The sequence below is a fragment of the Chiloscyllium plagiosum genome, unplaced genomic scaffold (genome assembly GCF_037043375.1).
Source record: "Chiloscyllium plagiosum isolate Xiang-an unplaced genomic scaffold, Cpla_swu_hap1 HiC_scaffold_7, whole genome shotgun sequence".
NCBI classification, from domain to species: domain Eukaryota; kingdom Metazoa; phylum Chordata; class Chondrichthyes; order Orectolobiformes; family Hemiscylliidae; genus Chiloscyllium; species Chiloscyllium plagiosum.
Genome location: NW_028270145.1, coordinates 108,064,666 through 108,091,779, shown reverse-complemented (window position 1 = coordinate 108,091,779; position 27,114 = coordinate 108,064,666). Strand labels below are relative to the sequence as shown.

General features: G+C 44.6%; 1 protein-coding gene across 1 annotated transcript in view; it reads right to left on the bottom strand.

The window, feature by feature from the left end:
* Window positions 1-2,643: 2,643 nt before the first annotated feature.
* cyp27a3 (cytochrome P450 family 27 subfamily A member 3) overlaps window positions 2,644-27,114 on the bottom strand; it is a 74,857-nt gene continuing 50,386 nt past the window's right edge. Inside the window, exons 7-9 of the mRNA XM_087989345.1 lie at window positions 21,244-21,325; window positions 18,198-18,407; window positions 2,644-7,176 (exon numbers count right to left, since the gene is read on the bottom strand). Coding sequence (XP_087845471.1) covers window positions 7,060-7,176; window positions 18,198-18,407; window positions 21,244-21,325 — 409 coding nt within the window. The 3' untranslated portion in view covers window positions 2,644-7,059. The remainder of the gene's footprint in view (window positions 7,177-18,197; window positions 18,408-21,243; window positions 21,326-27,114) is intronic.

The following is a 27,114-nucleotide window of genomic DNA, read 5'->3' as shown; positions in this document are numbered from 1 at the left end:
TTGAATCTCCCATGGCCAATAGTGGAATTTGAATAATTAAAATCTGAAATTAAGAATCTAATGTTGACCATGAATCCATTGTCAGGAAAACCCACCTGATTCACTAATATCCTTTAGTGAAGAAAATCTGCCATCCTTAACTGGTCTAACTTACGTATGACTCCAGACCCACAGCAATGTGATTGACTCTTAATGGTCCTCAGCGCAATTAGGGATGAGCAATAAATGCTGGTTGAGCTAGTGATAATTAATTCTTTTTAAAAATGGGATCAAATCCCACCACAGCAGATGGTGAGATTTAAATTCAATATAGAATAAATTACTCACCAATAAATGGTGACCATATTATGATCATCAATTGTCATTAAAAACTCAGTTCCTTCATTCATGTTCCTCAGGGTCGAAAATCTTCCATCTCTGCCAAGTCTGGCCTAGAGCCTAGACCCACAGCAATATGGAAACTAGAAGGAGGCCATTCAGCCCTCAGACCTGCTGCGACATTCAATATGGGGTCACAGCTGATCTAATTTCGCCTCAAATCCACTCTCACGAATTAATCTCACATCAATGTCATTATCCAGCTTTCCCCACACACCCCTTGATGTATTTAAAATCTGAATGTTTGTCAGTCTCTTGTGATTGGTCTTTGTTACAGACCAGACCAACCCACCCCCCAAATATATTTAGAAGATAGCCTAGGCCCCAACTTCTAATTTTTAAAGGCAAACTAAAATTATAAGGGAGTTAGTCAAGCACTTGGTGTGTTCCGGATACAAAACGATTGGATAAAGTACAGGCTTGAAGCAAAACACACTCTCTTCTTACACTACAGTTAAAATACAAACAAAAGAAAGAAGAATTGGAATAACTCTATTGGAAAACTGCCCGGCCATGTTAGAATTTTATAGGTTTCTATAAGATGCCCCCACATTTTCCTAAACTCCTATGAATATAGGTCTAACTGAAGCAATGTCTCTTCATAACTCCTGCCATCCCAGAGATTTGATCATAAAACACAGAATAGTGCGGAACAGGAACAGATCCTTCAGCCCAACAGCCATGAAAGAAGAAAGGGAGAAAGAAAGAAGAAAGGGAGAGAGAAAGAAGAGAGAAAAAAGAGGCAAGTTTCTTATCTGAGCAAACAGAGAAGAGAGAGAGAGAAGAGAGAGAAAAAGAGAAAGGGAGAGAGAATTTGAACTTCAGAAGTTGCGAGTTAGTCAGGAAAGGTCAAGTTAACAGGATGGAGATGAAGAGAGAAGGTAATGATATGTACAAATGTGTTAAAGCATTGCCACATTGTGACGCAAAAGATGTCAAAGCCTTCTTTATTTCATTTGAAACATTGGCTAGGCAGATGAAGAACACTTGTGGGTGATGCTAGTTCAGATGAAGCTGGTATGCAGAGCTAGTGAGGTATTTGCCAGGCTGTCAGATGAGGGGGGTCTAGAGATTATGCAGATGTTAAACAGGCTATTTTGAGTGCTTATGAATTGGTACCAGAAGTGTATAGACAGCGGTTCAGAACATAAAGAAGGAACCAGGTCAGACTTATGTTGAGTTCGAAAGAATTAAACAGAGTCATTTAGATAGATGGGTGCGGGCCTTAAAATAGATAAGACCTATGAGGCTCTAAGAGAGATTGTTCTGCTGGAGGAGTTTAAAAACTTACTTCCAGATATTATTAGAATTTATGTGAATGAACAGAAAGTTCAAGCAGTGAGAAGAGCAGCAAAGATGGCAGATGAATATGCATTGGTGCATTTGGCAAAACCTCGCTTCCGGCGAGGGATAGAAATTGGGAGAATACAAAACGAGTAGAGCACACTGGTAATTGTTTACCACAGGTGAAAAAAGAAGCCCAACAGAGTGGAATGGAGGTGAAAGAAATCAGGTATTTTCACTGTAATAGAGTGGGACCCAGAACTGCACAAACTGTGCAGTCTATCTGAATGATGTAGTGATCTTTAGTGAGTCATGAAAAGATCACATGGTACAGTTGGCAGAGCTCTTTGAACGATTAAAAGAATCAAAATTGGTAATAAACTTAAAGAAAACAGAACTCACAAAAGCAGAGGTGACATTCTTGGGACATAACATTGGTCATGGAAGGTTGACCCCAAGGAACGCAAAGACAAAGGCCATCAAAGAATATCTATAACTAACTTCGAAGAAAGAAGTGCTTTGATTTTTGGAACTAAGTGGATTCTACCAGACATTTGTTCCAAATTTCAACAGCGGCGTGACACCACTAATAGATTTACTATAGAACACAAAATTTTGGTGGATAGAACAATGCCAGGAGGCATTTGAGAATTTAAAAGCAGTATTAATTACTGCACCAGTTTTAGCGACACCAAATGTTTTGAAACTTCCAAGTTGCAATCGATGCCAGCGATATAGGAGTTGGAGCTTTTCTGCTACAGGAAGAGGATGATGGAATTGAATTTCCTATTGGCTACTTTTCAAAGAAACTCGACACCCACCAGAGAAAATACCCTACCATCGAAAAGGAATAACTGAGTTTGGTACTGGCTGTGCAACATTTTAATGTTTATGTGACGAACAATGTGTCGGAGACAGTTGTGTAAATGGATCACAATCCTCTTACATTCTTGGAATGATTTAAAGACAAGAATATGAGACTTTTTCATTGGAGTCTTTAGTTACACACTTTTAATTTACAAATTGTACATGTTGCGGGTTGTAAAAATGTGTTAGCAGACGCATTATTGCGGATTTAAAGGATAAAAGATAGATAAGATTGAACAGATTCCAATGTTATACATATATATATATATATATATATCTGTGCAGAAATTAAAATGAACTTAGATTAATGTCCTATGTATTTCATTGTAATGGGATTAAGAATTGGAAAAGAATGAAACAATCTTTTCATTATGACAGTTCATCTTTTCCTTAATTGGGGAGGTGTTATGAAGTTGAAGGCATGTACTGTACCTTCATGAGAGAGTGAATGGCTGGATAATTGAAAATATGTAACATTTGGCTGTGAAATAGATACCTGGGGTGGTTGCTGTTTTGACAACAATTCGAATTTAACTAATCAATTTAAATTATGCCCCAGGATACTAAAACCCAAATTAGTTTGAATTTATTGTTTTACCAACATTAAACCAATGAGACAATCCAATGTTGGGGGTATAAAAAACAGGTCATCAAGGAAGATGGTCATTGAGAAACACTCCTGGTACTTGGGATTTAGATGTTGTGGCCATTTCAGAGACATAGCTAGAAGAAGGACAGGAATGGTTGTTGCAGATTCTGGGATTTAGATGTTTCAGCAGAGAAGATGGTAAAAGATGGGGGGAGGGGAAGGTGGTTGCATTGTTAATCAAGGTAGTATTACAGCAGCTGAGAGAACATTTGAGGACTCAGCCGCTGAGGTAGTTTGGGCTGAGGTTAGAAACAGGTAAAGAGAGGTCACCCTGTTGGGAGTTTTCTATAGGCCTTTGAATTGTTCCAGGGGTGTAGAGGAAAGGATAGCAAAGATGATTCCCGATAGAACTGAGAGTAACAGGGTAGTTGTTCTGGTGGACTTTAACTTCCCCAATGTTGACCGGAAATACTATAATTCAAGTAGTTTAGATGGATCAGTTTTTGTTCAATGTGTGCAGGAGGGTTTTCTGACACGGTATGTAGACAGGCCAACAGGGGACGATGGCATATTGGTACTGGGGAATGAATCCAACCAGGAATTAGATTTGGAGGTAGGTGAGCACTTTGGCGATAGTGACCAGAATTTGGTTATGTTTACAATAGCAATGGGCAGGGATAGGTATATATCGCAGGGAAAGAGGTATAACTAGGGGAAAGGCAATTATGATGCGAGTAGGCAAAATTTAGGATGCATAGGATGAGTAAGGAAACTGCAGATGGACACAGTTGAAATATCAAGGTCATTCAAGGAACAGCTACTGTGAGTCCTTGATAAGTATATCGAGAGGAACCTTGATTATCCGAATACCAATTATCCGAAAATCAGATTATCTGAAGGAGATCTCGAGGTCCCGACAGAAACATTACATCAAAGACGTGTTTCCAACAGTGATCCCGTCTTTTATTTACAGTGATTAAATAGGCACCGTCTCCAAATGACTGACCTCTCGCCATATCTCTCTCCCCACACTTTCCCTGGAATTCTACAGAGGGGTGTACCCTAAAACCCCCTTCCCCAGATAACCTCTCCAACATTGTCCTGTACAGGGAAGTGGTAGAGCCTCTCACAAAGCCTCAGTCAAATGTGTGTGTGGCTGTGTGTGTGTGCTATTTGGAGACTTACCCCACAAAGGCAGCTGCAGAAGTCTTGTTGTTGGTGTATAGTCTGGCTGCCCCAGAGAGGGGGCGGGGATCGATGGGGTTGGGGAGTGGGGTTGGTATTGGATGGGGTTGGGGGAATGGGGCAGGGGGCGGTGTTGGACAGGGATGGGAGGGTGGGCAGGGGGCGGAGTTGGACAGGTCGTTGTTGGACGGGGTCTGGGAGTGGGGGGGGCGGAGTTGGATGAGGGCAGGGTCTCACTCGCTGTAAACTGTTGCAGTCTCCTGAACTATTGATTATCCGAACAAAATAGTGCCCGCCAATCTTGTTTGGATAATCGAGGTTCCCCTGTACCTATCAGGCAGGGAGGTAGTTGTCGAGAGAGGGAGCCATGGTTTATTTAAAAAGTTGAAGCTCTTATCAAGAGGAAGAAGGCGGCTTATGGGAGGATGAGGCATGAAGGCTCAGTTAGGGGGCTTGAGGTTTATAAGTTAGCCAGAAAAGATCTTAAGAGAGAGTTAAGAAGAGCCAGGAAGGGGACATGAGAAGTTGTTGGCGGATAGGATCAAGGAAAACCCTAAGGCCTTCCAACGGTATATCAGGAACAAAGGAATGACTAGAGTAAGATTAGGGCCAATCAAAGATTGTAGTGGAAAGTTGCGTGTAGAATCTAAGGACATGGGGAAGTGCTTATTGAATACTTTTTGTCATTATTCACATTGGAACAGGGCAATGTTAGTGAGAATACGCAGATACAGGCTACAAGATTAGATGGGATTGAGATTGACAAAGAGGAGGTTTTAGTAATATTGGAAGATCTGAAAATACGTAAGACCCCTGGGCCGGATGGGATTTATCCTCGGATTCTCTGGGAAGCCAGGGAGGAAATTGCAGAGCCTTTGGTTTCAATCTTTATGTCATCATTGTCAACAGGAATAGTGCCAGAAGACTGAAGGATAGCAAATGTTGTTCCCTTGTTTAAGGAGGAGAGTGGGGACAACCCTGGTAATTATAGGACAGTGAGCCTTACTTCGGTTGTGGGTCAGGTGTTGGAAAAGGTTATAAGAGATAGGATTTCTAATCATCTGGAAAGGAGTAAGATGATTAGGGATAGTCAACACGGTTTTGTCAAGGGTAGGTCATGCCTCATTAACCTTAGAGTTCTTCGAGAAGGTGACAAAACAGGTGGATGAAGGTAAAGCAGTTGATATGGTGTATATGCACTTCAGTAAGGTGTTTGATAAGGTTCCACATGTTAGGCTATTGAACAAAATGCAGAGTTTCGGGATTGAAGGTGATTTAGCGGTTTGGATCAGAAATTGGCTCGCTGAAAGAAGACGGAGGGTGATGGTTGATGAAAGTGTTCATCCTGGAGCTCAGTGGTGTGCCACAAGGATCTGTTTTGGGACCAGTACTGTTAGTCATTTTTATAAATGGTCTGGAGATGGGCATGGAAGAATGGGTTAGTAAGGTCGGCAGAGTTGTGGATAGTGCCGAAGGATGTTGTGGGTTACAGAAGGACACAGATAAGATGCAGAGCTGGGCTGAGAAGTGGCAAATGGAGTTTAATGCAGAAAAGTATGAGGGAGTTCAATTCGGAAGAAATAACAGGAATGCAGAGTAGTGGGCTAATTGGAAAATTCCTGGCAGTGTAGATGAACAAAGAGATCTTGGTGTCCAGGTGCATAAATCCATGAAAGTTGCCACCCAGGTTGATAGGATTGTTAAGAAGGGCACATGGTGTGTTGGCATTTATTGGCAGGGGGATTGAGTTTTGGAGCCATGAGGTCATGCTTCAGCTGTACAAGACACTGGTGCGGCCACACTTGGAGTATTGCGTGCAGTTCTGGTCACCGCATTACAGGAAGGATGCGGAAGCTTTGGAAAGGATTCAGAGGATTTACTAGGATATTGCCTGGTGTGGAAGGGAGGTCTTACAAGGAAAGGCTGCGGGAATGGAGGTTGTTTCCGTTAGAGAGAAGAAGGTTGAGAAGTGATTTAATTGAGACACATAAGATAATCAGAGGGTTGGGTAGGGTGGACAGGGAGAGCCTTTTTCCTCGGATGGTGAAGGCTAACATGAGGGGACATCGCTTTAAATTGAGGGGTGATAGATTTAGGAAGATATCAGGGGTAGTTTCTTCGCTCAGAGAGTAGTAAGGGTGTGGAACGGCCTGCCTGCAACTTGCCAACATTAAGGACATTTAACTGGGCATTGGACATACATATGGATAATAATGGAATGGTGAAGGTTAGATGGGCATCAGATTACTGTCAAGGTCAGTGTAACATCAAGGGTCAAAGGCACTGTACTGCGCTGTAACATTCTATGTTCTATGTACTTTTTCACAAGAAACATCTTCACAGTAAAAAAGACAGAAGACAAACCAGGGAGACCTCGGCCGAAAGAAGAAAGACACGGGAGACCTCAGCCGCTGTATGGTTTGGAAATTACGTTGGTGTAATTTTGATGCGTGTTTTTTTTATCGGAACAGTATATTGTTATAGATTTGGAGGCAGGTAATAAGTGGTTAAGAGAAAGGAGGGCTTAGAGTTGTGAATAGTTGTTGTTTAGTGTTCACTTTTAGAGTTAAAGAATAAGTTGATATTATTGTCTTTAAACAGTGGAATTTGGGAGTTCCCTGTCACTCACACTTTAACAGGTTAGAAGGCGAGGTGAGCTTCTCTGGGTGCTTGGCTTAATTAACAGAAGGGTTCAGCCCCATGTCCTAACAGTGAGCAGTGTAACAGGGAACATGGTCTTTCAGGCAGTCGCTCCATCACTTCCGGTCGATGAACTGCAAGTTGATGGGACTTCCAGGACAAAGCAGAGTCCTCGTCTTCGCCATCACCACTTTCCCTGAAGGGTCTGGCCTGACTTCGAAGTGTTTGATTAACTAAAGTAGGGATGAGAAGGAAAAAAAAATGAGAAGGTTCGGAACAGGAACTGAGGTCAGGTGCTGACGAAGCTTCAATGAAGGAAAGGAATGCTACACTAACCTTTGAAAATCACAGTGTGACATTTAGTGCATTAATCTACTCCACTAATCTTTCCACAGTTTGAGGTAGAGTTCTTGTACAAACTCTTCAAACCTTTCCCCGACATACTCAGTGCCGGTACTGAGGGAGTGCTGCATTGTTAGTTACCACCTTTTCAATGAGTTGTTAAACTCAGGCCAAAACCTCCACCATCACCACTACCCTCTTAATTAGACCACGTAGGTCCTGAGGCAGATGGGGGAGGTCTCCTTGATGTACCAACTGATGTTCATCCCTCAATCAACATCAATGGGAAAGAAAGATAATCTGGTCATTACCACATTGTTGGTAATGGGAGCTTGCTGCGTGGCTTTCACAGATTACAGCAGTGACTACACATATAAGTATTTCACTGGTCATTAGACTCGACCTTTGAGCTCATGAATATCACCATGAAAATGCAAATAGTTCTTTAAAAAGTGAAGTGCTATGGATGCTGAAAATGTGAAGTGTTAGAGAAACTCATCAGGTCTGGCAGCTCTGTGGAGACAGAAACAGAATTAACATCTCACATCTGCTTCACTTCTGACAAACTGTGTAGGTGTGTGTAAGTCTGCATGTAGGTAGAAGTGGGTATTGCAGACGCTGGAGATTAGAGTCAAGATTAGAGTGGTGCTGGAAAAGCACAGCAGGTCTGGCAGCATCCGAGGAGCAGGAAAATCAACATTTCAGGCAAAAGTCCTTGATCAGAAACATGTGTGCATGTATCTGTAACTCTGTGTGCAAGTCTGTATGCCTATGTGTGAGATTATGCATGTGTGTGTATGTGAGTCTGTTATGTCTGTGTTTGAGACTATGCATGTGTCTGTATGCCTTTGTATGAGACTGGGTTTGAGTCTGAGACTGTTTGTCTGTATGTTGTGTGTGTATCTGTGACTATTATGCACCAGTATGTTTGTGTAAGTGTTTGTGAGGCACTGTGTGCATATGTTTGTGTCTCTGCATGTCTATGTGCGCACTGTGCATGTGTGTGAATCTGTGTGTTTCTGTACATTCATGTGAGTGTGTGCATCTCTATATGAGCACGTGAAGCTTTCACAGGGAGAGAGATTTCACAATTCTCCTGCTGTTTGTGTGACCTCCCTCCGTGAGCAGTTTAGCTCCAGTTTTGTGTTTCTGTTTCTTGTTGTGAATCCCATCCTCTCTCCTGCAGTAGAGGGAGCAGCCTTTTCCCTAGCAATCCCAACAACTCCTTTTAAACATCCTAAACACCTCACCTCTCAACCTTCTTACAACAAGGAAGTGGAATATGCATCACAAGCAGCCCCTTTGTTATGAAGATGGGGGTGTACAGTATCTTTAAGAGAGTTAGAAGCTAGCACAGCAGTGTTCTCAATAAGTTAACAATGTAACACTTAGTCAAAAGCTAGATTAGCTGGGTTGCCTGGAAATAACGAAACAAATTCAAATTAGGCCAATGAGTTTAAATTTGGTATATTGACAATCTTAAAAGCCAATGATACAATCCGATGTTTTGGGGGTAGAAGACTAGTGAAAATTGAACAATTAAGAGGAGAACTGCCAAACCGCCAGCATGTAAAGACTGCTCAAAAAATAGCTCTCTTAAAGATACCTTTATCGATCAGTAACCTGTGAAGCAGAATCCCTAAGGAGAAGAAAAGAAGACAGGAATATAGAGAAGAACCGAAAGCTGCCTGGTTTTGAGATAAGAAGTTTTGTTTTATAAATCTTAATCGGGGACAGGGGGAGGTTTATTGGACTAGCATGATAGAAGAGAAGACAAAAGATAGGTTAGAGGAAGGAGTTGTAAACAGTTGTTAGTTAATTATTCTCTGTTATACTTTGAGACAGCCAGCACGGATTTGTGAAGGGTAGGTCTTGCCTTACAAGTCTTATTGAATTCTTTGAGGAGGTGACCAAGCATGTGGATGAGGGTAGAGCAGTGGATGTAGTATACATGGATTTTAGTAAGGCATTTGATAAGGTTCCCCATGGTAGGCTTATGCGGAAAGTCAGGAGGCATGAGGGAAATTTGGCCAGTTGGATAGAAAACTGGCTAACCGGTCGAAGTCAGAGAGTGGTGGTAGATGGTAAATATTCGGCCTGGAGCCCAGTTACAAGTGGAGTTCCGCAGGGATCAGTTCTGGGTCCTCTGCTGTTTGTAATTTTTATTAATGACTTGGAAGAGGGAGTCAAAGGGTGGGTCAGTAAATTTGCAGATGATACGAAGATTGGTGGAGTTGTGGATAGTGAGGAGGGCTGTTGTTGGCTGCAAAGGGACTTAGATATGATGCAGAGCTGGGCTGAGGAGTGGCAGATGGAGTTCAACCCTGCCAAGTCTGAGGTTGTCCATTTTGGAAGGACAAATAAGAATGCGGAATACAGGGTTAACGGTAGGGTTCTTAGTGAGGTGGAGGAGCAGAGGGATCTTGGGGTCTATATTCATAGATCTTTGAAAGTTGCCACTCAGGTGGATAGAGCTTGTAAGAAGGTCTATGGTGTATTCGCGTTCATTAGCAGAGGGATTGAATTCAAGAGTCGTGAAGTGATGTTACAGCTGTTAGGACTTTGGTAAGGCCACATTTGGAGTACTGTGTGCAGTTCTGGTCGCCTCACTTTAGGAAAGATGTGGAAGCTTTGGAGAGGGTGCAGAGAAGATTTACCAGGAGGTTGCCTGGAATGGAGAATAGGTCGTACGAGGATAGGTTGAGCGTACTAGGCCTTTTCTCATTGGAACGGAGAAGGATGAGGGGTGACTTGATAGAGTTGAAACTTTATTGCTGGAACAGCACAGCAGGTCAGGCAGCATCCAGGGAACAGGAGATTCGACGTTTCGGGCACAGGCCCTTCTTCAGGAATGAGCAGAGAGTGTTCAGCAGGAGAAGATAAAAGGTAGGGAGGAGGGACTTGGAGGAGGGGCGTTGGAAATGTGATAGGTGGAAAGAGGTCAAGGTGAGGGTGATAGGTCGGAGTAGGATGGAGGCGGAGAGGTCAAGAAGAAGACTGCAGGTCAGGAAGGCGGTGCCGGGCTGGAGGGATTCGGCTGAGACAAGGTGGGGGGAGGGGGGATGAAGAAACTGGTGAAGTCCAAGTTCATCCCCTGTGGTTGGAGGGTTCCCAGTCGGAAGATAAGACGCTCCTCCTCCGACCGTCGCGTTGTTGTGGTTTGGCGGTGGATGAGTCCAATGACCTGCATATCCTCGGTGGAGTGGGAGGGGGAGTTGAAATGCTGTGCTACAGGGTGGTTGGGTTGGTTCGTCCGAGTGGCCCAGAGGTGCTCTCTGAATCGCTCCGCAAGTAGGTGGCCTGTCTCCCCAATATAGAGGAGGCCACACCGGCTGCAGCGGATGCAGTAGATGATGTGGGTGGAGGTGCAGGTGAATCTGTGGCGGATATGGAAGTTTCCTTTGGGGCCCAACCACCCTGTAGCACAGCATTTCAACAACCCAACCACCCTGTAGCACAGCATTTCAACTCCCCCTCCCACTCCACCGAGGATATGCAGGTCATTGGACTCATCCACCGCCAAACCACAACAACGTGACGGTCGGAGGAGGAGTGTCTTATCTTCCGACTGGGAACCCTCCAACCACAGGGGATGAACTTGGACTTCACCAGTTTCTTCATCCCCCCTCCCCCCACCTTGTCTCAGCCGAATCCCTCCAGCCCGGCACCGCCTTCCTGACCTGCAGTCTTCTTCTTGACCTCTCCGCCTCCATCCTACTCCGACCTATCACCCTCACCTTGACCTCTTTCCACCTATCACATTTCCAACGCCCCTCCTCCAAGTCCCTCCTCCCTACCTTTTATCTTCTCCTGCTGAACACTCTCTGCTCATTCCTGAAGAAGGGCCTGTGCCCGAAACGTCGAATCTCCTGTTCCCTGGATGCTGCCTGACCTGCTGTGCTGTTCCAGCAATAAAGTTTCAACTTTGATCTCCAGCATCTGCAGACCTCACTTTCTCCTCGGTGACTTGATAGAGGTGTATAAGATGATCAGAGGAATAGATAGAGTAGACAATCAGAAACTTTTTCCCCGGGTACAACAGAGTGTTACAAGGGGACATAAATTTAAGGTGAAAGGTGGAAGGTATAGGGGAGATGTCAGGGGTAGGTTCTTTACCCAGAGAGTGGTGGGGGCATGGAATGCGCTGCCTGTGGGAGTGGCAGAGTCAGAATCATTGGTGACCTTTAAGCGGCAATTGGATAGGTACATGGATGGGTGCTTAAGCTAGGACAAATGTTCGGCACAACATCGTGGGCCGAAGGGCCTGTTCTGTGCTGTATTGTTCTATGTTCTATGTTCTAAATAAAGTTGTTAATTTTTACTTTAAATAGTTCTTGGCCTCTCGAATTTTCACAGATTACGGCATTTGATAAATCTTTTCTGTGTTGCTGGTTTAAATTCAACAAATGGTTTACCCCATGTCGTAACAGCTGGTGGCTCGTTGTCAGGATTTGAACTAGTTTAGACACATTTGAGTAGACTTGGGGGTACGAACATTCCCAGCCGATTTAAACACTTGCAGATTAGTGTCCTAGATCTTTAAATTTGTTTAATTTCGACGACTTGTGGCTGATTAAATTAAAAGTGAGAGAAATGGCTCTTAAAATTGCTAAAGAGGCTCTGGGATTTGAAGATGATTCTCAAATTTGCCAAGAAAGCTTAGAAGGAAAGAAAAATGCCATACTTTTAGAATTAGCAAACCCATTGTAAGGGAATTACTCAACACATTGGTGTGTCAGAGAATCAGCCAAGTGCAGTAGAGGTAGAAAAACTTCAATTACAATTGAGGAAAATAGAGTTAGAAGATAAAGAAAGGGATAGAGAAAGAGAGAGAGAGAGAAAGGAAAAGGAGAGAGAGAAGGTTCTTGGCTGAGCAAAGTGTGAGATTAGAAAGGGACAGAGCAAGAGAGAGAGAAGAAAGGGAGTGAGAAAGAGAGAGAGAGAATAAAGAGAGAGAAAGAGAGAGAGAATTTGAACTTGAGAAATTGTGACTTAGTCAGCAAAGGAGAAAGTGAGGTCTGCAGATGCTGGAGATCAGAGATGGAAATGTGTTGCTGGAAAAGCGCAGCAGGTCAGGCAGCATCTAGGGAACAGGAGAATCGACGTTTCCTGAAGAAGGGCTAATGCCCGAAACGTCGATTCTCCTGTTCCCTAGATGCTGCCTGACCTGCTGCGCTTTTCCAGCAACACATTTCCATCACTTAGTCAGCAAAGTCAAGTTAACAGGATGGAGATTAAAAGAGAAGGTTGTGATATATATAAATATGTCAAAACTGTCACATTTTTATGAGAAAGATGTTGAAGCCTTCTTTATTTCATTTGAAAAATTGGCTAGGCAGATGGAGTGCTCTGAGGATTTATGGGTGATGCTAGTTCAGACTAAACTGGTCAGCAGAGCTAGTGAGATATTTGCCGCATTGTCAGATGAGGGGTTAAGAGATTATGAAGAGGTTAAACAGGCTAATTTAAGTGCTTATGAATTGGTACCAGAAACATATAGACAGCGGTTCAGAAGGAACCAGGTCAGACTTATGTTGAGTTTGAAAGAATTAAACAGAGTCATTTTGATCGATGGGTGCATTCTTTGAAAATAGCTAGGAGCTTTGAGGTTCTAAGGGAGATTTAAAGACCCATTTCCAGAGATGGTATGAATTCACGTGGAGGAACAGAAAGTTCAGGAAGTGAGAAGGACAGAAGAATTAGCAGATGAGTACATGTTGGTGCATAAGACAAGCTTCCGGCCAGAATTTCATCCTGTGAGAAGGGCAAGAAGTTGTAATTTTGAGAGATACTCAGGATCTAACCAGTCGCTGATAATAAGTGATGAGCAAACTTGCACGCTTTCTGATCTGTTACCTGAGATTTTGGTAATTTGTGGGATAGATGGTCAGAAATTTAGCCTTTCCCTATGTAAGATCAGGTTGGAGTGCCAACTCAAGACTGGGAAAGTTACAGTGGGAGTGATTGACAGAGTGTCAGTTCCAAGAATTCAGTTTGTTCTTGGGAATGATTTGGCAGGATCCGAGGTGGGAGTGACACCTCTTGTTGTGGAGAAACCCAAGGAAGACCAAGAAACTGAGGAGTTAAAACAGAAATACCCTGGTATTTTCCCAGACTGTGTGGTAAGCAGACCCCACTATCATAAGTCACAGCACAAAGCAAAAAGTAAAGAGAAAGATAAACGAGTTGAGGTTCAGTTAGTGGACACTCTGTTTGATGTAATGGTGCAGGAAAATCCTGAACAGGCAGAGGGGGAGGGTCAGACAGAAGTGTTTCGTCCTGAAAGAATAAGAGACTTGCAAAAGGATAAGATGATAAAAGATATATATGTGGGTGCGTACTCCAAAATGGAAGCTGAGAATATTCCAGAAGGTTATTATCTGAAAGATAGAATTCTAAGATGGAAATGGAGACCACGGCAGGTTAATGCAGAGCAGAAATGGGCCAAAGTGCACCAGACTGTTGCCGGTAGCATACAGACATTAAGATTAGATTAGATTAGATTACAGTGTGGAAACAGGCCCTTCAGCCCAACAAGTCCCCACCGACCCGCTGAAGCGAAACCCACCCATACATTTACCCCTTACCTAACACTACGGGCAATTTAGCATGGCCAATTCACCTGACCCTGCACATCTTTGTGACTGTGGGAGGAAACCGGAGCACCCGGAGGAAACCCACGCAGACACGGGGAGAACGTGCAAACTCCACACAGTCAGTCGCCTGAGGCGGGAATTGAACCCAGGTCTCTTGCGCTGTGAGGCAGCAGTGCTAACCACTGTTGCCTCACAGCGCAAGAGACCTGGGTTCAATTCCCGCCTCAGGCGACTGACTGTGTGGAGTTTGCACGTTCTCCCCGTGTCTGCGTGGGTTTCCTCCGGGTGCTCCGGTTTCCTCCCACAGTCACAAAGATGTGCAGGGTCAGGTGAATTGGCCATGCTAAATTGCCCGTAGTGTTAGGTAAGGGGTAAATGTATGGGTGGGTTTCGCTTCAGCGGGTCGGTGGGGACTTGTTGGGCTGAAGGGCCTGTTTCCACACTGTAATCTAATCTAATCTAATCTTAATGTCTGTATGCTACCGGCAACAGTCTGGTGCACTTTGGCCCATTTCTGCTCTGCATTAACCTGCCGTGGTCTCCATTTCCATCTTAGAATTCTATCTTTCAGATAATAACCTTCTGGAATATTCTCAGCTTCCATTTTGGAGTACGCACCCACATATATATCTTTTATCATCTTATCCTTTTGCAAGTCTCTTATTCTTTCAGGACGAAACACTTCTGTCTGACCCTCCCCCTCTGCCTGTTCAGGATTTTCATGTTACGGGTGGCACATAAACTACCTGTAGGAGGTCACCTAGGGGTATGAAAGACTCAGGCTAAGGTACAAAAACATTTTTATTGGCCTGGAATGCACAAGGATGTGGTTAATTTTTGCCAAATGTGTCATACAGATCAACTGGTCGGTAAGCCACATGTGGCAATGAAACCAGCCCCTTTGTTGCCATTTCCCACATTTGAAGAACCTTTCGTGTGGATTATAATTGATTGTGTAGGTCCCCTCCTGAGAACTAAAAGTGGGAACCATTACTTATTAACCATAAAGGATAATTCCTGAAGAAGGGCTTATGCCCGAAACATCGATTCTCCTGCTCCTCGGATGCTGCCCGGCCTGCTGTGCTTTTCCAGCACCACATTTTTCAACCATAACGGATGTGTCCACCAGATTTCTGGTGGCAATTCCATGGTGGAGTATCAAAGCAAAAAGGGGAGTAGAGGAGTTAGTCGCTTTCTTCACACGGTATGGGCTACCCAGAGAGATTCAGTCGGATGAAGGGTCAACTTTTACTGCTCGGCTGTTTAAGGATGTTATGGATAGCTTAGGTATATACTGCACCTTAAATCCAGTGCATATCATCCTGAATCCCAGGGAGCTTTAGGAAGGTTGCATCAGACTTTGAAGACCATGTTGAGAGCATACTGTCAGGACTACCCGAGTGATTGGGATAAAGGTATCCCATTTGTATTGTTTTCCATTACAGATGCCCCAACCGAATCTACTCAGTTCACTCCCTTTGAGTTAATATTCGGGCATGAAGTGAGAGGCCCTTTGAAATTAATTAAAGGGAAATTGACAAGACCAAAGTTGAAGATCTCATACTTAGATTATGTATCAGAGGTGAGGGAGAGATTAAATCGAGTAGGTGGGTTAGCTAAACAGCACCTAAAGAGGGCACAGCGTAGAATGAAACAGGTGGCAGATAAAAGCTCTGAGATTCAGGCGTTTTCCCAAGAAGGTGACGTGATAGCACTGCTACCAATGATAGGTGATCCCTTCAAAGCCAGGTTTAGTGGTCCCTGTCAAATTGAGAAAAGTCAGGTGAACTATCTAGTAAGGATGCCACATAGAAAGAAAAGGTATCAGGTATGTCATGTAAACATGCTGAAACCATATTATACTAGAGAGAAAGAATTGGATAAATAGGTGTTAATTACGGTCCTGCAGAATGAGGAATCAAATCCAGATGGTGTGGATTTTGATATGCCTCAAAATTGAATAAAAAATGAAGAAGTCCTTGAGGAGTGGGATAGGTTAGTAAGCTATCTGTCTCAGGAACATAGAATGCAGTTGAAAGATTTGTTACTGCAGTATAAGGACATATGTAAGAATCAGATGGGGAGGATTAATGCTATTGTAAATGAAGTAGCTGTAGGGAATACTGCTCCGATAAGACAACATCCCTATTGGCTTAATCCTTTCAATGCCAGACAGGTCCAGAATGAGGTGGAGGCCATGCTCAATGGGGACATTATCGAACCAAGCCAGAGCAAGTGGAGTTCACCGATCGTCTTAGTTCCCAAACCAACAGCACTCAAAGAATCTGTGTGGACTATTGGAAGGTCAATGCCATTACAAATCGGACTCATATCCAATTCCTAGATTGGAGGACTGTGTCGAGAAAGTCGGATAAGCCAGTTACATCACCAAGTTGAATTAATGCATGGTTACTGGCAGGTACTTTTATCAGAGATGGCAAAAGAAATTTCTGCGTTTGTAACCCCAAATGGATTATATCAGTTTAAAGTGATGCCCTTGGAATGAAGAACGCACCCGCCACATTCCAAAGACTCATGAACAGAGTTGTGACTGGGTTAACAAACTGTGCAGTCTATTTGGACGATGCACTGATCTTTAGTAAGTCCTGGAAAGATCACATGGTACAATTGGCAGAGCTCTTTAAATGACTATGAGAAGCAAAACCGGTGATAAACTTAAATAAAACTGAATTGGCAAAAGCAGAAGTGATGTTCTTGAGACATAACATCGGTCATGGAAGGTTCACTCCACGGAACGCAAAGACAAAGGTCATCAAGGAATTTCCACGACCAACCTCGAAGAAAGAGGTGCTACAATTCTTGGAACTCCTCGGAATCTATCGGAAGTTTGTTCCAAACTGCAGCAGTGTAGTGGCACTGTTAACCGATTTGCTGAAGAAGAACACAAAGTTTCGGTGGACAGAACAATGCCAGGAGGCATTCGACCATTTGAAAGCAATATTAACCACCAAACCAGTTTTAGCTACACCAAACTTCTCAAAACCTTTTAAAATCGCCATCGATGCTGGTGACATTGGATTTGGAGCTGTACTCCTACAGGAAGATGAGGATGGGATTGAACTGCCATTTGGCTAGTTTTCGAAGAAGCTCAACATCCACCAGAGGACATACTCCACAATCAAAAAGGAACTATCGAGTTTGGTACTGGCCTCACAACATTGTAATGTGTATGTCACAAACAATGTGACAGAGACGGTTGTGTAGATGGATCACAATTCACTTACATTCTTAGAACGCTTTAAAGACAAGAATATGAGACTATTTCGTTGGAGTCTTATGTTACAGACTTTTAATTTAAAAACCCCATACTTGTTGCGGGTCGTAAGAATGTAATTGCAGATGCGTTATTGTGAATTTAATGGATAAAGTTTGGATGAGATTGGTATTTATTTAATATTATATATATATTTAGCTTTATGAGAAGAAGTTAAGGTGAACTTATATTAAAGTTATTTGTATGTTAAGGTAATGTTTAAAAATTAGAGAAAAATGAAGCTATCTTTTCATTATGATGGTTCATTTTCTATTAATGGGGGAGATATTATGAAGTTGTGGGTGTACTGTACCTTTAAGAGAGTTAGAAGCTAGCAGAACTACCTGACAGCACCAAGTGTTCTCAATAAGGTAACAATGTAAGACTTGGGTAGCTGGTTGCCTGGAAATGACAAAACAGATTCGAATGAGGCCAATCAGTTTAAATTATACCCTGAAATATACCAAATTCCAGTCATGTTTGAATTTAGTATATTGACAATCTTAAAAGCCAATGACGCAATCTGATGCTTTGGGGGTAGAAGACTGGGGAAAATTGAACAGTTGAGAGGAGTACTGCCAAGCATGTAAAGACTACTTGAAAACTCGCTCTTTTAAAGGTACATTTATCTATCAGTAACCTGTGAAGCAGAATCCCCAAGGAGAAGAAAAGACAGGAATACAGAGAAAACTGAAAACTGCTTGGTTTTGAGATAAGAAGTTTTGTTTTGTAAATATTAATCGGGAATTTTATCGGACTAGTATTGTAGAGGAGAAAGTAAAAGATAGGTTAGAGGAAGCAGTTGTAAATAGTCGTTAGTTAATTATTTTCTGTTATACTTTAAGAAATAAAGTTGTTAATTTTTACTTTAAATAGTTCTTGGCCTCTCAAATTTTCACAGATTATGGCATGGGATAAATCTTTTCTGTGTTGTTGTTTTAAATTAAACAGGATGGTTTACCACATGTCTAACACCTTCTCATTGAAGCCTGAGGTCAGTGTGGTGGATGTGCCCACCTGGCACTCGCTCACTCCAACCTACCTGTGAGATCACACTGTACATCTCCAGCTCTGCCACCCTCTTGCCCAGGCAGGTACGGGTACCAAACCCAAAGGGGATGGAGGCAAAGGGATGGTGCTTGTTCTTCTCCTCTTTGTTTATGCGAAGCCAGCGGTTTGGCTGAAAACTCCTGGACTCAGTGAACTCACTGTCTTCCTGAGAAACGGCATAGTGACACAGGTGGAAGAGCGTCTGCAGTGGAGGGAGGAGCAGTTAGTGCATCTTACACAAAGCAGGCAAAGAGCTTCGAGACTTGTAGCGACACATCACCCCTCAACCTGTTACAATATTTACAAACACTGCTTCCAATAATGTACCTATACAGGACAGTCCGAAGGCACTCACAAAGTATGGTCACTGTTGCACTGTAGGAGGCGCAGCAGTTAAGGTGTACACAGCAAGATCCCACAACAGCAAAAGACTTATAATAGTACACTTGCAAGCGATGCCGTTTGAGACAAGGACTTGACAGGAACACTCTCCTGCTCCTCTCCCAACCTCCCAGTTGCCAGGTGATCTTTCACGCCCGCAGAAGAAGGCAGATTGGACCTTGTTTTGACGCCTTATCCAAAAAACGTGACCTCAGAAAGTGCAGCACTCCCTCAACAGTGCACTGGGACTGTCAGCTGGTATCAATCTCTGGCATGGGACTTAACCCCAGCACCTTCACAAAATGTGAAGTGCTTTAGGATGTCCTGAGGTTGTGCAAGATTCTGAAGCCCATTTCAGAGAATTTAGCAAAATGATTTTCTCTGAGGCTGGTTACAATCGCATCCCAGTTTGAGGAATTTACCTATTGCTATTTGGTAATAACCAGCTGTAATTAATTTGGACATTATATTAAGATATAACCACACTGTTCCTTTCCAGTGGGTCACATCTCAGCAGGTATGACCGCTCGGTGTGTTCATACATCAGCTAATAACCTAGAAATGTAATTAAATGGAAAAAACAAGACGTGAAACAGTAAATACTTAATACAACTTACACTAATAAGTAGGATTGTAACTTTAGTCCAATTTATTAAATTCTAAAAGCAAAGGGTAAAGTTGCCATAGCTCTACTGTATCATAGGACTATCCTTTCATTAGCAAGGTGGCTTAACTTCAGGGTCACCACATCTCAGGTGAGGGGAGAGGTTGAGTCCATCACAGTAACCTCAGCTGGTATGGGAATTCAACCCACACTGTTACCACCACACTACAGTGCAAACCCACTATCCAACCAACTGAGCTAACTCACCCCTACTATCCAACCAACTGAGCTAACTCACCCCCAAAGCATCAGATTGCGTGAGTGCTAGAGATTTGTTCGTTCATTGAAAGTTAGAATAGAAAGTATTGTCTTTGCTCTTTATTGTCATTTTTTACAACACTTTCAACTTTGGAACCGTAATCATTTTGCATACGATGGGAGGATTGCTTTCTTTAATGAATGGGATCAGTGAGTAGAAAAGCCGTTCACCCATCGAAGAATATCCAGCGTGTCTGCCCCAACATGAGGTGATGTGGAAACACCAGTCAATGTACAGATTGCTCATCAAAGGCGGCTGTCATCTGCTTCTGGACAAACAATTAGTTCCAAAAGCAAGAAATGAAAAATATCATACACTTATCGCCCTGAGTGAGAGAGTCTGAGAGATTGCAAAGTACAGATATCTCCCACCAGGTCTTGTACAGATACCTCTTTAATCAAGAGGGTCTGTGAAACAAGCCTTTGTTCACTATCTCCCCCAAAAAAACAGGGTTTAAGAGATTATGCTGCACAGGTCACTCCCTGAGGGAAGGATTGAGAGACAGCAATCTTTGTGCAGATTGGAGGAGGCAATGGCCTAGTGGTATTATCACTACACTATTAATTTAGGAAACTTAACTATTGTTCTGCAGATCTGGGCTCAAATCCAAGGCAGATAGTGAGATTTGAATTCAATATAAAATCTTGTATTAAAGGTCTCATGATGACCATGAAACCATTGCTGATTGTTGGGGGGAAGGAAACTCATCTGATTCATTAATGTCCTTTATAGAAGGAAATCTGTCATCCTCACCTGGTCTGGTATACATGTGACTCCAGACCCACAGCAATGTAGGTGATTCCTAACTACCCTCTGGGATGGGCAAAAAATGACGACCTAACCAGCGGCACCCATATGACGTGAGTGAATAAGAAAAGTTATCTTCTTGAGCAATTGCAACATTTAAGAGGCATTTGGATGGGTATATGAATAGGAAGGGTTTGGAGGGATATGGGCTGGGTGCTGGCAGGTGGGACTAGATTGGGTTGGGATAGCTGGTCGACATTGACGGATTGGACCGAAGGGTCTGTTTCCATGCTGAACATCTCTATGACTCTTAAGGTGAGGATCTGGGTGATTAATCTTTATACAGATATCTCATTGAGCGAGAGAGTTTGTGAGACATAAGTCTTCATACAGAATCTCCCTGAGCACGAGGAGTGGAGAGATTACAACGTACAGATTGAGTGAGTGATTGAGAGACCCCACTCTTTATGCAGTTATCTCCCTAAAGGTGAGGATCTGAGAGATTAGTCGGAGAGACAACATTTTATTTGGTCTCTGAACAGGGGGATCTGCAACAGCCATCTCCCTAAGACAGGGGCTAGCTGAGCTTAGCCAATGATTGCACATGCACCCAGAACCACTGAGTGCAGACCTAATGCAGAACTCTCAAGTATGGAATTGAATGAGTATTTGGATACAAGGGAGGTTGGGGGAGCTTTTAAGTAAATTACCCCACAACAGCTTTTTGTAACTTTTCTAACCAACACTCAGAATTGGTTTAGCGCAGTTGGCTGCATTGTTGGTTTGCAGAGTAGTATGATACCAACAGCATGGGTTCAATTCCCATTGCTGGTTTGAGGTTACTGTGAAGGACTCTCTTTGTCAACCTCCTCCAATGCCTGAGGTCTGGTGGCCCTCAGGTTAAATCACCACCAGTTGCTTCTCTCTTAGTAGACTGAACCCATGGTCTGGTAAGACAATGGTGACACAGTGTTAACCAATACTAACATTTTTAGCAAAGTAATATCCTCCGGCCACCACTCCATTCTCTATGGCAAGTCGAGCATTGCCAGGGACGACTGGATACATCCTACATCACAAAAAAGACAGGGTGAATCGTCATTCCAGTCAACAGGCGGACATTTTTTATCTTGAGATGAAAGGAGAGGAAAGACTAAGTGCCGATAACAGGCATCTACAGGATAATGTTATAGAGATGCATGAAGGAATAAGGAAAACCACTAACCCAGAGCATCCATTTTAAATGAAATTTTGTAGGATTAAAAGACACAGCTTCAAGCAAAGGGCAATTTTGGAAAAGTGTTCTTCTCAAAAAAGCCCATTTGACTCCTTGGGTGATACTGAATCAAATTCCCATTACCCATCTCTCCTGACTTTTGCCTTCATTAATTTCGGCCGATTGAATTCTGCCCAGCGCCAGAATGAATTTAGCCTGGAGTAGATTTGCTGAAATAATCAATTCAATGTCACCTCGCCCCCACACGGATGAGATGTGAGATTAAACCTCGGAGAAAGTCGTGGAGACTAAGAGCTAGGATAAGTGTCTTGAGAAATTGGACCCCATTAGAAAGTCAGGCGTGATGAGATTCCCAGTCTTACGTTTTCTGCTTCAAAGCAGCAGACATCTTGGCCAGTCTTCTGCTGTGGCATTGTCTTGTGCCACACTTTCACCTCTTTAACCTGCAAATACTCTTCTCTTCATGATTTGAAGGTGCCTGTGTTGGTCTGGGGTGTACAAAGTTAAAAATCACACAACACCAGGTTATAGTCCAACAGGTTTATTTGGAAGTATTAGCTTTCGGAGCTTAACCCGTTGGACTATAACCTGGTGTTGTGAGATTTTTAACTCTTCACTGTCTCCAAACCAACCCACAATTAAACTTCTCCTGAGGTTAACTCAGATTTTCCAGGACTTTGCAAATACTTGATTCTTTCTATCTATTTTCCTACCTCTATCTGGAGAATTTGAGATTTTCTTTTAATAAACCTGCTCAGAGATGTTATGATACACCACTGAAGCAGGTGGGACTTGAACCTGGGTCTGCTGGGAAAGATGATGTGGAGGCGCCAGCGTTGGACTGGGGTGGACAAAGCCAGAAGTCACACGACACAAGGTTATAGGCCAACAGGTTAATTTGAAATCACAAACTTTCGGAGTGCTGCTCCTTCATCAGGTGACCAAAGCTAGAGGGCATAGGTTTAAGGTGAAAGGAGAAAGAGGGGCAAATTTTTCACGCAGAGAATGGTGCGTGTATGGAATGAGCTGCCAGAGGAAGTGATGGAGGCTGGTACAAATACAACATTTAAAAGTCAGTGGGATGGGTATTTGAATAGGAAGGGTTAGCGGGATCTGGGCCAAATGCTGGCAAATAGGACTGGAATTATCGGTCAAAGTATTGAGTACAGGAATTGGGAGGGCATGTTACGGCTGTACAGGACATTGGCTAAGTCACTGTTGGAATATTGCGTGCAATTCTGGTCTCCTTCCTATCGGAAAGATGTTGTGAAACTTGAAAGGGTTCAGAAAAGATTTACAAGGATGTTGCCAAGGTTGGAAGATTTGAGTGATAGGGAGAGGCTGAACAGGATGGGGCTGTTTTCCCTGGAGCATCAGAGGCTGAGGGGTGACCTTATAGAGGTTTATAAAATCATGAGGGGCATGGATAGGGTAAATCAGCAAAGTCTTTTCCCTGGAGTTGAGGAGTCTAGAACTAGAGGGCATAGGTTTAGGGTGATAGGGGAAAGATGTAAAAGAGACCTAAGGGGTACCTTTTTCACACAGAGGGTGGTACGTGTATGGAATGAGCTGCCAGAAGAAGTGGTGGAGGCTGGTACAATTGCAACATTTAAAAGGCATTTGGATGGGGATATGAATAGGAAGGGTTTGGAGGGATATGGGCCGGGTGCTGGCAGGCGGGACTAGATTGGGTTGGGATATCTGGTCGGCCTTGAGGGGTTGGACCGAAGGGTCTCTTTTCATGCTGTATAGCTCTATGGCTCCATAACTCCATAGAGGCCAGAATCCCATCACCACATTATTTATACGTGGACAGTCCTTCATTCTGGCACAATCTCATCAGAGTCAGCACCCAGAGAGTCAGAATTTCTGACACTCCTCTTTTAATCTGTCAGCCAGGTCTCCCTGATTTGGCCCAGGTTATCAGTCCCAATCAGGGAATTCATATTCTATGAGATTCTCTCTAGCTGACCTTTTTTTTAGATTAGATGAGATTCCATACAGTGTGGAAACAGGCCCTTTGGCCCAACCAGTCCACACCAACCCTCTGAAGAGTAACCCACCCAGACCCATTTTCCTCTGAATGATGCATCTAGCACAATGGGCAATTTAGCATGGCCAATTCACCTAACCTGCACATTTCTGGACTGTGGGAGAAAACCAGAGCACCTGGAGCACACCCATGCGACGAGTGTGCAAACTCCACACAGAGAGTCGCCTGAGGCTGGATTCGAACCCGGGTTTCTGGTGCTGTGAGGCAACAGTGCTAACCACTGAGCCATCTTGTTCCAATCACTACGTAAACGATCTCCACCACCTCTTAAACAGTATTATCATCACTGAAACCCCACTACCAACATCTGGCGGGTTCCCATTTACCTGAAAATCAACTGGACTTGCCACATAAGCACAGTGACTGCAAGAGCAGGTCAGAGGCTGGGAATACTGTAGTAACTCATCCCTGACACCCCCAAACCTGTCCACCATCTACAAGACACAGGTCAGGAGTGTGGTGGAATACTCCCCACTTGCGTGGGTGAGTGTGGCTCCAACAACACTCAAGAAGCTTGACATCATCTAGGATAATTTAATACATGCCGTGACATCGAACAATTCTTCCGTCGCCTCCGCCTCCGAGCTTACTTTCACAATCAGGACTCCCGCCCACCTTCCGAGGACCCCTTCGCCCACCTCCAACACACTGCATCCACCTGGACACCCCGCGCTGGCCTATTACCTGCCCTCGACCTCTTCATTTCCAACTGCCGCCGGGACATTAACCGCCTCAACCTGTCGACCCCCCTCCCCCACTCCAACCTCTCATCCTCACAACGCGCAGCCCTCCAATCCCTCTGCTCCAATCCTGACCTCACCATCAAGCCAGCGGACAAAGGGGGCACTGTGGTAGTCTGGCGCACTGACCTCTACATCACTGAAGCCAAACGCCAACTCGAGGACACCTCTTCCTACCGCCCCCTTGACCATGACCCCACCCCCCATCACCAAACCATCATCTCCCAGACCATACAGAACCTCATCACCTCAGGAGATCTCCCACCCACAGCTTCCAACCTCATAGTCTGGGGACCCCGCACTGCCCGGTTATACCTCCTTCCCAAGATCCACAAGCCTGACCACCCTGGCCGACCCATTGTTTCAGCATGCTCCTGCCCCACTGAACTCATCTCTACCTACCTCGATACTGTCCTATCCCCCCTAGTCCAGGAACTCCCCACATACGTTCGAGACACCACCCACGCCCTCCACCTCCTCCAAGACTTCCGTTTCCCCGGCCCCCAACGCCTCATCTTCACCATGGATATCCAATCCCTCTACACCTCCATCCGCCATGACCAGGGCCTCCAAGCACTCCATTTTTTCCTCTCCAGACGTTCCCAACAGTACCCCTCCACCGACACTCTCATTCGTTTGGCCGAACTGGTCCTCACCCTTAACAATTTCTCCTTTGAATCCTCCCACTTCCTCCAGACCAAAGGGATAGCCATGGGCACATGTATGGGCCCCAGCTATGCCTGTCTCTTTGTTGGCTACGCAGAGCAGTTGATCTTCCGTAATTACACCGGCACCACTCCCCACCTCTTCCTCCGCTACATTGATGACTGCATTGGCGCCACCTCGTGCTCCCGCGAGGAGGTTGAGCAATTCATCAACTCCACCAACACATTCCACCCTGACCTTAAATTTACCTGGACCATCTCTGACACCTCCCTCCCCTTCCTGGACCTCTCCATCTCCATCAGTGACGACCGACTTGACACTGACATTTTCTACAAACCCACCGACTCCCACAGCTACCTGGATTACACCTCTTCCCACCCTACCTCTTGCAAAAATGCCATCCCGTATTCCCAATTCCTCCGCCTCCGCCGTATCTGCTCCCAGGAGGAGCTGTTCCACCATAGAACACATCAGATGGCCTCCTTCTTTAGAGACCGCAATTTCCCTTCCCACGTGGTTAAAGATGCCCTCCAACGCATCTCGTCCACATCCCGCACCTCCGCCCTCAGACCCAACCCCTCCAACCGCAACAAGGACAGAATGCCCCTGGTGCTGACCTTCTACCCTACCAACCTTCGCATAAACCAAATCATCCGCCGACATTTCCGCCACCTCCAAACAGACCCCCACCACCAGGGATATATTTCCCTCCCCACCCCTCTCCGCCTTCCGCAAAGACCGTTCCCTCCGTGACTACCTGGTCAGGTCCACGCCCCCCTACGACCCACCCTCCCATCCTGGCACTTTCCCCTGCCACCGCAGGAACTGTAAAACCTGTGCCCACACCTCCTCCCTCACCTCCATCCAAGGCCCTAAAGGAGCCTTCCACATCCATCAAAGTTTTACCTGCACATCCACTAATATCATTTATTGTATCCGTTGCTCCCGATGCGGTCTCCTCTACATTGGGGAGACTGGGCGCCTCCTAGCAGAGCGCTTTAGGGAACATCTCCGAGACACCCGCACCAATCAACCAAATCGCCCCGTGGCCCAATATTTCAACTCCCCCTCCCAGTCTGCCGAGGACATGGAGGTCCTGGGCCTCCTTCACCGCCGCTCCCTCACCACCAGACGCATGGAAGAAGAACGCCTCATCTTCCGCCTCGGAACACTTCAACCCCAGGGCATCAATATGGATTTCAACAGTTTCCTCATTTCCCCTTCCCCCACCTTATCCTAGTTTCTAACCTCCAGCAACACGATCCCCTGACTTGTCCAGACTTGTCCGACCTGCCCAGCTCCTTTTCCACCTATCCACTCCACCCTCTCCTCTCTGACCTATCACCTTCATCTCCTTCCCCACTGACCTATTGTACTCTATGCTACTCTCTCCCCACCCCCACCCTCCTCTAGCTTATCTCTCCACGCTTCAGGCTCTCTGCCTTTATTCCTGATGAAGGGCTTTTGCCCGAAACGTCGATTTTGCCTGTCCTCGGATGCTGCCTGAATTGCTGTGCTCTTCCAGCACCACTGATCCAGAATCTGGTTTCCAGCATCTGCAGTCATTGTTTTTACATCATCTAGGATAAAGCAGCCCGCTTGACAGGTACCCATCCACAAATATTCACTTCCTCCTATCCCAATACACATCAGTACCATCGACAAGATGGACTGCAGTGACTCAACAAAGATGCTTAAACAGCACCTTCCAAACCCACAATCGTTTCCATCTAGAAGGACAAGGACAGCAGATACATGGGAACACCACCTCCTGCAAGTTCCCCTGCAAGCCACTCACCATCCTGACTTGGAAATGTATTGCCGTTCGCTGGATCAAAATCCTGGAATTCCCTCCCTAAGGGCATTGCGGGCCAACCTACAGCACATGGACTGCATCGGTTCAAGAAGGCAGCTCACCTCCACCTTCCCAAGGGGCAACTAGGGACAGGCAATAATTGCTGGGCCTAGCCACAAAGGTAGATAAAGAAAAAGCAAAGAGAATGGATGCAGGATACCTGAAATATGAACAAAAAGTACTGGAGAAACTCAGCTAATCTAGGAGCATCTGTGGAGAAAGAAACACAATCAATACTTGATGTCCAATATGACTTCTTCGGAGCCCACCTCCCCCTTTATCTGCAATTCCCCCCACACCCACCCCC